Here is a 17,264-nt window from a genome sequence, read left to right as displayed (position 1 = left end):
AAATTTAAATACTTGAATAAAAAAAAACACGTTCTCGGACACGGTGAAAAGGAATATGTGTTTATTTATTTTTATAATATAAATTCCAAACGACTTTTTTTATATTAACTATTATAACTTTAGTAACAATTGTATTCAGCATTTGTATAGGGGTATTAGATGTATTAAAATCAATTTTCAGGGAAACACAGCAAGCTGTGTATTTTTACTTCCGTTTATAAAGAACAATAGAACATCAAATGTTAATCCGTCTAACATTCCATTAAACTGTCGTCCGATTTCAGTTAATTGCTTTTCAATTTCGTCTAAAAAATCAGAACGTGATGATGGCGTGTTAATGTCTGAAAGGTCGGCCAATTCAATTTTATTAGTACTTTCAAGTAAACTTGCCAAAGTAGTGTTTACTTCTTCTGTTAGAATTTTTAAAACTTCTTCAATCTGATCTTTTTTAGGACAAAATAGTTTATCATACAAAGTTATTACTTTGTTTAATGTTTTGTCTTCGATGTAACTGAACTTAAGCATATCCGCAATCAGGGACTTAAAATAAACATGAAATATATGATCAGTCGGTTTATATACAGATAGTTCCACCCAAATATAACAATATAGTTTTATCCTGATGATATCAATAAACGTTTGCTGAAATCGAATACCATGTTTAAACGGGTCCTTCGTCCAGTCATGTGTAATTTCAAACTGATCATAGACCTTTTGACGATCAATTTCGTACACATGCTCTATCCCAGGCCAGTCAATAGTAACTTTCGATATTGGTTCAATCAAAAGAGATGTTTCATGCCATACACATCTTAAGCATAAATGATTGACACTGATAGGCAATGCAGGTGTATTCTTTTTATATAGTTTATGTTTCTTGTGGTTAAATTGATAAAATTCTTCAATTGTATTGTAGAAATATGGCCTACTTAATTCCATTAAACCAGGTTTATTGTTTTTAATATTTCTGTGTTTCTTACCTTTGAAAATAACACGTCCCAAAAATGTATCTAACAAACTTGGCCTACTTGCTGAACTATCTATGACTGGAATATATTTATGTTGCACGCACAATCCTTCCAAATCGGCTTAAAGGTCTTCGAAACTTTTCTAGATCACCTCCGCGATCCATATTCAATGGTTGTGCCGCAGTTATCCGTAGTCGGTGACCATAGGCTGATATGTAACTCCCAAAGCCAGTCGAATACTATGAATTTCCCTTTGTATGCCATCGCTATCATATTGTATACATGGTTAGAAATGTCTTTAGTATTGCGTTTGGTCGTCCCAATATAACTTGTAATGCAACGTCACATATTGTGCGCACTGAATTTCTTGACCCTTGCGGTAGTATTTCAGTTGGGCGAGTGTTTTAACATTTAGTGAATCTTGTGTGTTGCTGGTAGTCAATAATCTTATTTCGTCATGCATTAAAATTGATGGGAGGGTCCTTAAACGTCTTGTAAGTGTTCAGCAGTTTAATGAAATCCTTTGAGTAGTTCCCAACATTGATGTATTGATTCAAAAACGCAACCTGATAACATGACCATATGTAACATTACAAATTAAGCTAAATGTGTAATGTATAATAATTGATTGTATGCAGCTTAAGCTAAATCATTAGAATCGTTGGAATTTGGAACAGTTAATTTATAAAGAAATGGAAACATTGTCATGGTCCTTGTTAACGATCCAAGTCTGTAAAGGTTATCAAGCTGATTGTTCATATGTTCAAATGTAAAGGATAAGTTATAATAATATGAAAGCAGAAGATACGACAATGTCTTAAAATAGTATTAATTTAATACTTAAGTAGAGATATGATTGCGCATGTAGAATATATGTTTTGTTTACCTTTGTATCATCTGGATAAATTCAACTTCCCGACTGCATTGCTTACCTTTTCGGCAATAGGTCTAGACACAATTATATCAGTTAATGTAGATGATGTCACAGTCGTTAAAGAAAAAACCAACTCTAGTATTAAAATTAAAAGACATGAGTTTGCTGCCATTATGAACAATTTCGTTTAGTACTTTATTATTTTTGTAATGCGCTTATATTGTAATGTATGTGAAAATGATGGGACAATAATAATTTATTGACTCAAGAACTTGGAAAATTATATCAATTTAAAAAAATATTACACATCAGCTATCGGCTAGTGGATACGTTTAAATGCGTTGGACTGAATTTGCTTGTTGAATAGTTTGTGTTTTTCCGAAGTTTAATATAAATGTTTTTTAAAACCTGTGTAATGTGTACACAACAACAAAATAACGGCATTGAATCCAACACTTGCACACGAGTAGTATATTATAAGGTGTTTTATAACATTTAATACAGGGTAATAATAATAATATAGTCAGATTTTATTTTAATTTCCATACTCGATACATCAAATAATAAAAATGCACAAGAAAATATTAAAAAACTGAAATCATACTTAAATACCAATTGTATTATAATATGTTATATGTTGGGTTTTATGATAGATTGCTTATCTTAAAAGTAATGTTTCAATTTATTTTTTCTCATTATCATCAGACTCACTTAACTGACCAAATAAATGTTGATATTAAGCTCAAACCAGTACAGTCCAAACCAAGCACAGCAAGAAAGTATAATAATGTGAGCTGCAATGTCCACAAATGAAAAAGTTAATTTGAAAATGATTTGATTTTGAGTTATAGTAAATATTGAAGACTTGTGACCTCATTCAAAAAGGAGCTTTTTTTTATAACAAAATTAACTTTTGATGCTTGTGTTTGAATGCATTGTTATAATAACTGTGATTGGTACCTATTTTTTTGAAATTTACGTATAGTAAATGTATTGGGTTTTCCTAAATCGCAATTTTTTTTTATAATTATAACATACAACAATGCGTTTTTGTAAAATCATTTATCGTGTAAATTGTAATCCAATATTGTGTTTTTGATTTTTTTATCGAAACCAAGTTGGTTCAACCAAGCTGTTTTACAAAGCGACTGTTGTAATGTAAACAAATGGTAAGTTTCTATAGGTATCACAATCATTGAATTTTATAGGAATCTTCGTATTTTACAAAAAATATTTGTATAGTTTTACTATTTATTTTTTATCGAAAACGAGGTGTTTTTCTTAACATATTTTGTTTTGCAGTTCTTTTTGTATTTACACATGTGTTTGACCGATTTTATTTCTTACATGGTAGCAGTATCTTGATGTTTCAATAATTATGTATATATATTATTTTTAAAGATTTGAATACTCGAATAGTTTTATAATAATATACATTACGAATTAGATTGTAATTCCTACTTTTATCGATATTTCATAATGTACAAAACCTAAAATATAATTATTTTTATAATATAATTGGGTGCTGTGATATTTTAGCTTTGTATTTTCTGGTTTTTTTTTGTTGGTATTTTCAGTATTTTACCATGATACGTGGTTCCAATATGTAAGAAAATAAATATTTTAAACATTTGAGTACACAAACAACATAAGAAAATACATTTAAAACCAACTCGTTTACGAAAAAAAACTAAGATAATTCTGTAATAGTAGTTTTTGTAATGTATAATGTGAAATTTTAATAATGTACGATCCTTTAGTTGTTTGTCATTAGTTTATATCTCAAAAGTTTTTGTGAAAAACAAATTGTTTTTGATAAGATAGAAAATAAAATTATAGAAATAGTTAAAAAAAACATTGTATATCATAATGTAAGAAAATAAATCGTCACCAATTTGTACTGACTTTTTAAATTAATTATTATTGATATTCGAACAATAACTTCCCTTCACATATGTATACAGGGTGATTCTTTTATCATGAACCACTCATTATCTCATGGAGTTAAATGAGAAATAAAATATTTCATTATCTATGACTGCTTTTGTAATAACAAGTTATTATGTCGTCTATAGTTAATTCTATAATTATTCTGTAGTATTCGATTAGGCCTTTTTTACCTGGTTTAACCTTAAATTTAAGTACCTCAAGAAAAATAAAACGATCTTCATGAACACGGTTAAAACAAAAATGTGTTTATTTATTTATCATAATACAAACGACAAACGGTTGACCATTAACAAACATGACCAATATTAAAATTAAACTAAATATGTAATGTATAATAGATTATTGTATGCAACTTAAAGACAGTCATTCGATCTTCAAACGGTTTTTTTATATTAATTTATATAACCTAAGTAACAATCGTATGTAGCATTTTTATTTATTATATTAGTATTAGAAGCGTTGATATCAATTTTCAGGGAAAACAGAAAGGTGTGTATTTTTACTTCCGTTGATAAAGAACGATAATACATCCATTGTTAATCCGTCTAATGTTTTATTAAACTTTCGTCCAAAATTTTTAAGTTGATCATCGATTTTGTTTAAAAAAAAATCTGGTTCATGTTTATTAATTATGACTTCAAAATAAGAACGTGATGGTGGCGTGTTAATGTCTGAAAGGTCGGCCAATGTAGTATTATTAGTACTCCCAATTAAGTTTGTCAAAATCGTATTTACTTCATGTGTTATTATTTTCAAAACTACTTTAATATGCTCTTCGTTAAGTACTTTGACGTAATCATACAACGTTATTATATTGTTTAATGTTTCGTCTTCGATGTAACTGAACCTAAGCATGTCATAAGATCAGGTAATTTTGATAAACATAAAATACTACTTCAGACGGTTTATATAAAGATATTAGCACATAAATGTAACAATATAGTTTTACCCTGATGATATCTATAAACGATTGCTGAAAACGAATACCATGTTTAAACGGGTCCTTCGTCCAGTCATGTGTAATTTCGAACTGATCCTAGACCTTTTGACCATTCATTTCGTACACATGTTCGATAGCACCCCAGTCAATAGTAACGTTCAATATTGGTTCAATCAAAAACCATGAGTCATCCCATACATATCTCAAGGATAAATGATTGATTTTAAAAGGCAATGCAGGTGTATTTTGTTTATATAGTTTATGTTTTTCGTGGTTCAAATTATAAATTTCCATATATTTAAGACCATTGCGGCCTACCAGTTTATTGTTTTATTATTTCTTGCCTTTGAATTTAAAACATTCCAAAATTGTATTTAACAAACTTGGCCTACTTACCGTACGATCAGGGTTTTGTTCATTATTATCTATGACTGTTATATATTTATGTCCCTTACACATTTCTACTAAATCGGCTAAAGGTCTTTTAAATTTTTTTAGATCACGCTCGATCATACTAAATGGTTTTACCATGTAGTCCGAATTCGGTGACCAAAGGTTGATATGCAATTCCCAAAGCCATTTAAATACTATGAATTTCCCTTTGTATGCCATCGCTATCATATTGTATACCTGCTCAGCAATTATTCTAGTAGTCGTCATGGTGCGATATAACACGTATTGCAATATCAAATATTGTGCGCACTGAATTTCTTGACCCTTGCGGTAGTATTTCAATTGAGCGAGTATTTTATGATATAGTGAATCTTCTATATTACTGGTAGTCAATAATCTTATTTCGTCATCATTAAAACTGATGGGAGGGATCTTGAACGTCTTGTAAGTGTTCAGCATTTCAATGAAATCCTTTAAATAGTTCCCAACATTGATGTATTGATTCGATAACGTCACCTAATAATATGACCATTTGTAATATTAAAATTAAGCTGGAAATGTAATGTGTAACAGATTATTGTTTTGCAACTTAAGCTATATCATTGGAATCGTTGGAAGTTGAAACAGTTCATTTATAAAGAAATAGAAACATTGAAATGGACCTTGTTAACGAACCATGTGGTAATTGTTAAGCTGTTACTCAATATCTTATATAAAGATAGTTATGTATAAAAGCATTTGAAAGGGTCGCGTATAATTATTTTAAAAAATAAGCTTAGACAAAATATAAATAATAAAATATCTTCTCGTTATTAGTGTGTAGCATTATAAATATACATTAATTAGCAAGTGTTATTCAGACCATGTAGAAACAGTTTTTTTTTTTAGTATGACCAAAAAAAACAATGTCATTTGTAAAACAACAAAACGCTACCAAAATGTAAAAACATTCGTGTTGTCATAATCATAATTTATAAAAAAATATTGCTATTATAAACAAATTCGTTAAATATGCTTTAGCATATTACATATGTTATGTCGCCATTACTTTGTAAATGAAAATGTTTGTTGATTTAAGAAAAGAACGCACAAGACTGTTACAACTAAACATTACTTCATTTATTTTTACTCTTTTTTATCAGACTTCAATTTTTGACCAATTAAATTTTGAAATTAATCTTGTGATTTTCTTTAACATTATAATGTATCTATAGTTTATATTATTTTTTTAACAACTTCGTGCAGTGTCTGAATTTCCAGACATGTTATTGTGTACTACACGTTGTAATGTAACAGTTACAAACATATAAGTTTAAACCAGTACAGTTCAAACCAAGCAAATTAAGTGCTGTGCTTTTTTTTTTATATTAGCTTATAGCTTAGTTTAGACGGTATTTACATTTTAAAGTAAACCATTCAGTTGTGTGTTTTGCTCGTTATTATATTATTTTATGATACATAGGCCATATAGGTGTTCAAACAGTTGTTTACAAGTGTTTATTTTTTTTACTACTGAATACTTTAATTTTAATTTATAATATTTTCATTACGCATTTCGCAATAGGTTCTTTTTAAGAGATATTTAAAAATGTACAATATTCTGTTCCAAACAATATAGTATTGGCGTTTCAGCATCACTACTTCGCTCAATAGTTGCGCACGATGGCGATGGCGGTTATGGAGAGAGTGCGCCACCATGTTATTTAAAAACAAAGACTGTGTTTAGACCCATCTGGTGCTGGCCAAATCTTTAACAGTAACCGTATTCAGAGATAACAACCAAAAGTTCTAGAAACTATTTGTAAAGCCTCACATTATGTTTGCAATCACTCTAATCGCAAAGACCTAAACATTTCCACTGTGGCTGAAACAGAACAAGTCATCCTAATCATCCTAATCTTCTCATTTCTGAAATCCAATCAATAAATATTCCTGGCAACCCCCCAAAAAATATTAAGAAGGCGGTATCAATAGAAAAAAATATAATTAGTATCTTTAAATAACTCACTCTGCCCAAACTGCCCTTTGTAAATACTACGTCTATTATTGTTTTATTTTTCTGCATTATAACAGATTGCATAATGACAATAATACAAAACAAAGTTATTTCTTCAACTTAAATGTACATAGAATGCATAACATCAAGATAAGGAAAAGACAACAAGACCTCGAGGTTGGAAAATTATTCAAACAACCCGGAAACATACAAAGTTGTGTTACTTATATACAAACAAGTAAAGACCACAACGATACAACCGATAGCCATATCGGCCAAAGTCTTATGAACAAAATTATCAAGATATTATATATTGTACGATATTTTCCGTTCAACGACCAAATAACATTGACAGTCTACACTAGACACTCATATTATTGTGTTTTTACAACGGTTTTTATTATTATATTAGTGGTCAGTTATTATGAACTATAGTTTATTACCGAAGAAACTGAAAAGGGAAAAGATGTTGATTTTAATTTAATAAAAAATAAAAAGCTAGTACAGTGGGGTTGGACACATAGTGGGGATGGAAAGGTCACAGGTATACAAGAATTATCATAACTGAAGGTGATATAATCAAACCTCACACAGCAACCAAAAAACCTGACTATTGTCAGGTAAAAATGTTTGACCGCAGATTTTCAAGGAAATTGTATAATATGTTATAGCCCCAATATAGATCTACCTTTGATCTAATTTTCATAAAAAAACCCCTAAAACTTTGCATGAAAAAGCGAAAGGAAGAACAAAATTTCACCACTTCTAGGAGAAACGGTGTACGATAATCGTTTAGGTTGTCAAAGTTTGTCGGTACTCGGTAGTACTATGTCTTATGAATATTATTCCATACAAATTTGGAACTAATTGGACTATTTCGAAAAAGATGAGCGCCGTAGTTTTAAGTTGAAAAAAAAACCAACGAGTATCCACACTACAACCGGATACATGGCACATGTATAAGTCTTTATGTTCAAGCGTATAATCTATAATCTAATCTCTTGCCTCATATCTCTTATATTTAATCTCCAATCTATAATGTCTAATCTAGTATCTCTAATACAATAACTATTTTATCTATAATCTCTATCTCTAATATCTATCTCTAATCAATCATCTTTATTTTTATCTCTAATATCTTATCTCTTATTTTTATTTATTCATCTCTTATCTCTTTTCTCTAATCTTGTATCTCTAATACAATATCTATTTTATCTCTTATCTATATTTTCTCTCTAATATCTTACCTCTATTCCATTATCTTTAATTTTGATCTCTAATATCTTATCTTTAATACATTATCTCTATTTTTATCGCTAATATCTTATCTCTAATCTATTATCTCTAATACATTATCTCTATTTTTATCTCTAATCTATTATCTCTAATCTCCCCTCTCCTTCTTTTGTCGCAACCGAGTGTGACATCCAGCGTTACGTTACGGACAAATTTTTAGAATGACCCCCAGCGATAAAACATATACACGAAGGGTACAGGGAAAAACCAGCAAAGTCATTTTTTTCTAATCTAAGAAAAAAACGTGTTCAAACAATGCGAAATAATGTTTTTAAATGTTAAAAAAATACTTAAAACTTAAAAAAAATGTTTAATTTTTGTTTATAATCGTGCTTAAAAATAAAGATCAGATTCAAAAATTGCCGTTTTTAAAAAGTGACTTTGCTGGTTTTTCCCCTGTACCCTTGACACGTTAAAAATGTACATTTTTCGGGTGTATTTCTCCTGTTTAAAGGGGATATAAAAGGATGAACTTTTTCAAATTTTCAGTAGTCTAATAAAGTAAGTTTTCGTTCGCCCCGGCTGGTCGTCGTATGACGAATATTGCGTTTACAGTAAGATTCAAACACAGCTGAACAAATTACTGTCTGGAAAACTGCGGGAAGCGAAGGGGGCGTTTGACCACCGCCGTCAGAATTAGTATGCGGGCACATGTAGTGTTCTCTCTGTACACTACTGCAACTACCCTCCGGCACTTGCCCTAAACCACCGGGGCAGGGAAACGGTTTAGTTCGGCGCGAAACCACCGGGGGGGGGGGCTTTTGAATTTTCACGCCACCCTTGTGTATGTTTAGCGGCCAGTCCATCGCACAACGCCGGGCCCCACGGTCTTTGGCTACACCGCACCGCCGTTCACGCCGATCGACTCGTTCTCGGGCCACGTGCGATTTTCGCGAAAATATTTCCAAAAAAAAAAAAAATAGTCGCTTTAGCCCCAAAAACAATATGATTTCGATAACGCGCGGTCAGTAGAGTCGACGCAAGAACCCGAGCAGCACCACGCTGCACACACAGTGGACGACTCGTCTGTTCATCATCATCATGAGTCAGAAGTCACCGAGTCCAGGTAAGGTTAGCCGACGCTAAGAAACCGGATTTTGGCTTTACAGTTTATATATAAACCTCCCCCCCCCTCCCCGTCAAGAGTAAACAGATACACGCGCAACACGATCGGTGTTCTCAAAGTTAGTGTATCTATCTAAAAATTTGATAATTTTATGTAGTTAGTAAATTTAGTTATCTTAGGAAAAAAAAAAACAGTCGTGTCAAGTCTTCTTTATGACGAAAATTAAAGGAGAGATATTCAAGCTTAAAGTTCTCACAAATGTGATAATCCATAGCCATAAAATAAATGGATTTTTTTTTTTGTAATATTATAATCATATGTTTCCACTTGTTTCGCCACTTATGTTAATTGCATATTTTGAAACATTTTATTCGCGTTCTTAAAAATATCACGCATGTTTGAGTGACAAATATATGAGGTTCAGAACATAATAACTTACCTTTTTATTACTTTTATAGTAACCATTAAAACCAAAGGTAAAGGCTCTGGTATTAATTTGAATGTATTTATAAGCTTGAATGAAAAATTCAAATAGTAATATAGTAATAGTCAAATGGTAAATAATAATATGCTAATATCTATACTACTCGATGATAAAACCCTTAGTTAAAATATATTTACTTACCATCTCTATTAATAACATAAGAGTAAGATTGGAGCATTTGTTTTACAACAAAACATTTTGAGGATCCAAGTGTCACTTTAACCGTCTAATTTAACTAACAATAAGTAATTAGTACACGAAATTAATTGTTTGTATTATGATTTATGTCTTATTTTATTTATTAACACTGAAGTCTAAAAGTCAAACCAATAATTTATCATCCGGTCTCATAATTGGCCGCCTAAATATTTTGTGTATAGTTTCATAATACTGTTAGCGATGAGACCACATTATTTTTATATAGGTATTACTTAAGTGAAAAATATAACTAACAGATACCTTCTAAAGTAGGTATAAATAATTTTTTTAATCGGATTAGAATTATGTTTTTTAGTCTACTATCTTATTTACGCAGTAGTAGAGAATTTAAAATATAAATAGGTTTATATAATATAGTACAGTCAATTTTAATGATCTCCACTTGTAATGCAGTTACAACAAATTGCTTAAAAAAATAAGATAATAATCCATTTTTTATGTTTAACTCTGAAATAACCACTATTAAACTACACAATAGAAGAAGTTATCATTATCTATTTCATGATTCTTTTTAGTCTGTACCTACCTATCTACAGTAATCAAGGAATTGTCTAACGGTAAAATATAATGAATAAATCAACTTATAAAAGCGTTTAGGGAGTGTTATTGGTTATTGATCTGTTTTTAAATTATTATTTTATCAGAGCTTTAATGAGAAATTAAGTTTACATAATTTAAATGATTCTAATATTTATCATTAAACAGTGGTAAAACTTCAAAAGATAAGAAGCTCCATAATTTATATTAGGTAATATATTTATTATTTGAGTATAATTTGTGTCGTTTGACTAACCTCGAGTATTATAACATATAGCTGTAACGATTTAAACATTCTTGCAATAAACTTGAAGCCAAGTTAGAAAGTGGAGTAGTAAGTTTCTATCTAATTTTCTTATAATTAAATTAAATTAAACCTATGCATGCGGTTAGATGTGTTACAAACACTTAAACGTTATTATTATGTTATGAAAGAACAGATGCAAGTTTAGGTACCTAAATATTGAACACAATTTTTAATAAAACAAATGCAGACCAACTATGTATTGATGGCGAAAAGTACAACCAATTGAGAAACATCAATTATTTGAAAATCGCAGGTACAATTAGTTTTATACATGAAAATACACTTAGTATAACAGCTATAGGTAAAACTGTGCGGTTTTATTTTAGAATTTTTATCCAAGCATTATACCGTTGCGTTCTTAATATCGAATAAAGTGGCCTTGGCGTGCATATAATAGTCAATATTTAGGCCGTCTATTATGACACACCAGCAATATTAATTATAACGGGGTAAGGCTCTTTCTTGCTGAATACTCTCACGAATTGTATAGCCGAGGGGTCTAATTTATTTCCTCTGTTTTTCTCGATAAAGGGTATTCGGGTCGTAGTATAAACACAAATAATTTATAAGACCTGTATAAATAATAATTATGTTTGAACTTTGGCAACGATATAAAAAAAAAATGCGTTGGATGTGAAATAAAATATGTTACTGTCCGTAATAGCGCTTCGTGTCGACTTACAAACACATTCGGTGAACGTTGGTACATTCATCGTTTAGGTACAAATTAATAAACAATGACCGACGAATATCATCAGAGTGTAAAAACATGACTTAGAAAAAATAACCATGGTTATTATTACACTACAACCGGATACATAGCCACATGTTCAAGTATAAGACCCTGGACATTTTTGGTACTTTTCTTATCTCTATATATTTTTTTAAATCTCTTATCTAGTACCTCTAATATCCTATCTCTAATCTATTATCTCTATTTTTTTTATCTCTGATCTAGTATCTCTAATACATTAACTCTATTTTTATCCCTACACTCTTTTCTCCTTTCTCTTATCTCTAATCTATTATCTCTATTTTTTTATCTCTGATCTAGTATCTCTAATACAATATCTATTTTATCTCTAATCTCATATCTATATTTTTTCTCTATCTCTTATCGCTAATCCATTATCACTATTTTTTTTTATCTCTTTCTCTTTTCTCTTATGTGGTATCTCTAATATATTATTTATATTTTTATCGCTAACATCTTATTTCTAATTTATTATCTCTAACCTATTATCTCTATTTTGATCACTATTCTCTTTTCTCTTATTTCTAATCGGTTATCTCTATTTTCAGCTCTAATGTAGTATCTCTAATATCTCATCTCTATTTTAATCTCTAATCTCCCCTCTCCTTTCTTCGCCGCCGCCGAATGTGACGTCAGAGTGTGACATCCAGCGTTACGTTTTGGACAAATTTTAAGTACGACCCCCGGCGATAAAATATATTAATGTATTGCAAAGATTTTTGAAATTATGTTACAATCAGAAAACAATTAGCAATCTGTACAAAAATCATAGTATATAGTATCATTAAAAACTCGAATTTGACATTTTATTATTATACAATAATTATTCGTATCTCGTTCAATACTGGCAGTACACAAATATTCAGCCTGTAAATAATATTGTACACTATTAGTTTGTTGTGTGTAAGACACGCAAGACGTGTATTTGCTTTGCTAGTCAAATGTATAATACAGGACAGATAGGTGGGTATCAAAACAGCACTAATAATAATTGTACTACGCCCTGTATACATTAAAGTTTACACCGAGCACCACGTTGTAATAACTCTAAACGACCGTGACTGTCGATGCGTATAAACACAACAAGCGTTCCGCCCAAAGTATAAGTGGCTTTCTATTGACAATTGTGTACTGTTAATTGCTGCTTCTTGTCACTTTTGAAAACGGCATCGGCCAACTCAGACTTGCCACTGTCCTACCCTCGTCCCTTATTTAGTCGACACGAGGTAATAGACCGTAAAAGCGGTAATAAACGGGTGGCGAATTATTTGCTGGCTACGTCAACAACCCCTTAATGCCCAGACATAATGTACTTAAAAAAAAAAAAAAAATGTTTAAATAAAAAAGCCTACCCCACCCTCGACTACCTACCTACCTGCGCACCTTGTAGCGTTCCAACAATTCCGGTTCGTTCGATTCGAATTCCTTCGTGTTGTACTTAAGATAAAATAATGGTATTAAATGGACGCGTTCTAACGGAATTGCCGCCTGGTTGGCTATGTGTGGATGTTAAACGGGGTTGAAAATTAAATGCAAGAGACTTTAAAAAGTGTCGAATGAACTACGTTTAAAAAAATATTAATAGAAACCCCACAAAAAAAAAAAGGTAAATTGGTTTTCATATTTAATTGAACGTCGTTCAGATAAAAAAATACAATAATAGTAACGAATCTTAACAATAAACGTGTATTATTATTTACATAAAAAACCCTGATTATTTCTCTCTCTCTCTCTCTCTCTTTCTCTCTCTAGACGTACCAGACGATGCATTTCGTTGTTAGTACTGATGTTGACTAGTAATTAATTTTAAGTTTTCCAGTAAAGATTTCACATGTTGGAACGACAGCTAGAAGTGAACCTGGACGAATACAGAATCCATACAAGATTCTACTAAACAAATTAAAACCATTCTCAAACCTAACCTAACCTAACCTAACCTAACCTAACCTAACCTAACCTACCTACCACCTACCCAACCTACCCAACCTAACCCAACCTAACCAAACATAACCTAACCTAACCCAACCCAACCCAACCCAACCTTCTCAACTCAGAGTAACCACAGTTATACATTGGATAATACAATTTTCGTTTCTTTATTTAAATAACTATATACTTTTTGTTATCAGTTATTACTATTTAATTTGTGTCGAATGCAAGTTCAAAGTCGGATAAGTACGTTGTGTATACATTTCATGTTGTGCGTTTTGTTTGCGACGGGTTCTCTCTGCAACGTAGAGGAACCCGATTAAGAACTTTCCGAATGAATTATAAACTATCTATGTTGACAAGGGATTTGAAAGAAAAGAAAATGTTTGCACACAATATTACCCGTGTGAATAATGAGCAGCGTGTGTACGGTTTAAAGCGCGACTGTGGGTTTGCTGCAAAAGTTGCAAAACGGTAAAACCCTAAGCCTTCCAGGCAATAAAACTCACGTAATTGCACCGCTTCCGAAGGTTTAAAAAGCACCAGGTTTAATTATTACTACACAAAGTTGAATTGTCAAGACGGTTTCGTTCACGGTTGTTTTTTAATGTTTGATATGGAAAGAGATGCTACCGGCCAGAACAATCAAAATAGGGTTTCAACAAGGAAAATGTCAAGTAAAAAATAAATACTTAAACGAATGTTTAAATTATTTTTTCTCCTGCCAGGCAGCTAAATACTTAAAAATCTACCTACCTTTTTTTCTCTCATATAAAAAAACCAACAGTCGTAGACATACTTATTAAGTCTAGAAAAAAACTAATGATGATGATACTATTATAACAGACAGTAAAACCGCTTATAAAAAAAAAGAAACATTCTGTTAGCAATGTGCACATTTATCTGAACATAATTGTCATAAAAAAAACCTATGTATATAATAGTAATTATAATTATTAGTATATATTATATACATTTATACAAGTTAAAGTTCACTTATGATGAAAAATTGTCTATAATAATATGACATAACCTCTAATAAGGGTATGAAAGGATAAAAATTCTCAGCTGGAATATCATTATTTCGAGGTAATATTAATATTATTAATGGTAACCGATATTGAATCTTGAAATCTGAGACTGAGCTTGTATATAAGTGGTTTTATTCGATCCCTTCATCTTTAAACGCTATTAGTGTAATTGTATTATAACAGAGTATTTGGTTACAAAATTGGTAGAACTAAGTGATATAATATAAGGAAATAATTTAAAAATATAAAAGGATTTGTGAGGTAAAGGTAATGTTATTTATCTTGTGTAATGGAAAAACAAAATCTCCAAGTAAATAAAAAAAAACCAAATGTCGTTTAAAGACTTGTTGTTGTCGCATTATAGTGTTATATATTTCTCGTGATAGTCCGGGTCAGAGTTGGGCAATAAACTTATTCGGTTATTCATTATTATTGTGTTCTGAATTAAATAAAAAGATCTATTATAAAAACACCATAATTACAATGCAATTAAGATTCATAATATAGTAATGATTCAAAAAATCATAATTAAATTATACTTACCAACAACGTGTTAAAAATAATATAGGGGTTGTGAACATTTCAAAACGTACTTTTTGGTCCACAAAGCACAGTTTGTTTACCTTTAAAAGTTTTTATTTATATATATATTCATTCAAATCTTCCATTAAGTACCTTGGTAATTAAAAATTATTTATCATACAGATTTTTCAATGTATCAAGTCGTTTGTACCAGGCACCAAATACACATCTATATATATATATATATATATATATTATTTAGGGTGATAATTACTTTTCTTTTCAAATTGTAAAAATGTTCTCTATCTACTTTTCAAAACAAAAAGGTCCATCCTTGGTAGTTATTCATTTTGAACGTACCAACGTGTTAATGTATTTCATGTGACGCTATGAATTATAATATTAGAACAAGAAAAATGGAATAATATTATGTTTTTTTTTTTTTTTAGTAATTACACTTACTCTTTTCAAAATTATTCAGCTTCCCGTTTCTGTTTTGGCTACAAAAATATTGCTATAAAAAAAGTAAGCTCGATTGTATTTGCATATACAGTCATCTTGGTAATCTGTTGTAAAAAGCAAAGTAAGGTTACTGTTACATTGCAAACACAAATAGCCGGGAAATGAATTAATATTTAAGTAGAATAAAATATACTTGCAATAGGGTGATTTTTGAATGCTAAAAACTTACTCAAATTATTGAATCCCTTGGTTTCCCTGTTTGTGTGCGAAAAAAAAACTACCTATAATAATTATTATTATTTCATTAATAAACTATAGCAGGTATAGCAAGTACGAAGGTGGTTGTTTTTTTTTTTTACATAGTCATCAACATCAAGTTATTATTTTTTATGTTCAAACCCTGTGAAAGTCCGTTATGCACGAAATTGGATTACCGTTACCTATATTATTCCCCTAACCCTTTCTAAATTAAAAAAAAAATATATATATATATATATATTCATTATCCCTCTTTATAATTAAACGTGTATATACGTTGTCCATCGAATTTAATATTATTTTTTTCCCCCATTTTTTTGGTCATCCCTTCGCCTGCGTTTTAATTCATTTTGGCCGGTTAATTTTGACCGACCAAACGTTTATAATAAGTATTAATCATATACACATCATACCTAACATGGAAGTTTTCTTTTTCTCTGTCTGTCCAACGTTGGCTTACACAAAGCATTTTTTTTTTTTTTTTTTATTTTAACCCTTCATTGCATGTAAGTTTATAGGTTTTATGGAAACCGTTTTGTACATAACACAGGAAAGCATTAAATTATTATTATTATTATTATTATTACTAAGCGAAACTATATGTGTATACATAACAAAATTAAAAGGCCGTAAAGTTTGAGTAAAACATTTTCACCGTCATAAACTTTTGTACATATTTATAATCTACTACAAGTTATTCATAATATTCCATACACGTTTCTGACTTTGTTTCGCGTGCGTTTCTAATAAAAGCTTTTGAACAATGATGGCACCTGGAAGATAGGATATGAATACATTTGTGGTGGAAATAAATTAAGCGAATGGTTATAGGGCTGTGGAATCGGCAAGAGCAGTTTTTTAAACTATAGAACAAAAACATTTTTTCAACGGAGGCTGCACTCCAGGTTAGGAGAGATTAATTAAAGGTGTTTAATAGCAACATTATTATGTCAAGGGACAGCATGACAACACCCTGATAAAGATAATGACCGGACGATGGATGAAATTCCGTTGCATCCCTTAACCCCTTTGGGTCTGACAACTGACGCACCCCATCGTCTAATATAAACAACAAAATGAACACACATTTTTTCAAAATAAACTGCGGTAAAGCAAGTTTACCGTTTTACCGGTTATTTTTCACTCAAGTCAATCAAAAAAAAAAAATCGTGTGTCCACTGCGGTTGTATAAAAAAAAAATGTAGAGTTAAAAATAAATGAAATAAAAACATTGACCTATGATGATATATCTAAGAAAAAAAGTCTACCGAAACAACA

At 30.5% G+C, this 17,264-nt stretch overlaps 2 protein-coding genes across 2 annotated transcripts in view; one reads left to right on the top strand and one right to left on the bottom strand.

Annotated features, from left to right (window-relative positions):
* Positions 1-17,264, bottom strand: part of LOC126840377 (uncharacterized) — an 86,094-nt gene that overhangs the window by 8,054 nt on the left and 60,776 nt on the right. The gene's annotated exons all lie outside the window — the stretch shown is intronic.
* The window catches only part of LOC126847422 (CCN family member 5), a 112,377-nt gene continuing 104,344 nt past the window's right edge, over positions 9,232-17,264 (top strand). The window contains exon 1 of the mRNA XM_050587635.1: positions 9,232-9,483. Coding sequence (XP_050443592.1) covers positions 9,459-9,483 — 25 coding nt within the window. The 5' untranslated portion in view covers positions 9,232-9,458. The remainder of the gene's footprint in view (positions 9,484-17,264) is intronic.

Source organism: Adelges cooleyi, unplaced genomic scaffold, assembly GCF_023614345.1.
Source record: "Adelges cooleyi isolate 19-005CV unplaced genomic scaffold, UGA_ACOO_1.1 ACOO_flye_CR_arks_rails_tigmint_CR_PRNA_108, whole genome shotgun sequence".
In the NCBI taxonomy this organism is placed as follows: Eukaryota; Metazoa; Arthropoda; class Insecta; order Hemiptera; family Adelgidae; genus Adelges; species Adelges cooleyi.
The sequence above is the reverse complement of the archived record's forward strand: the minus strand, read 5'-3'. Positions and strand labels throughout refer to the sequence as shown.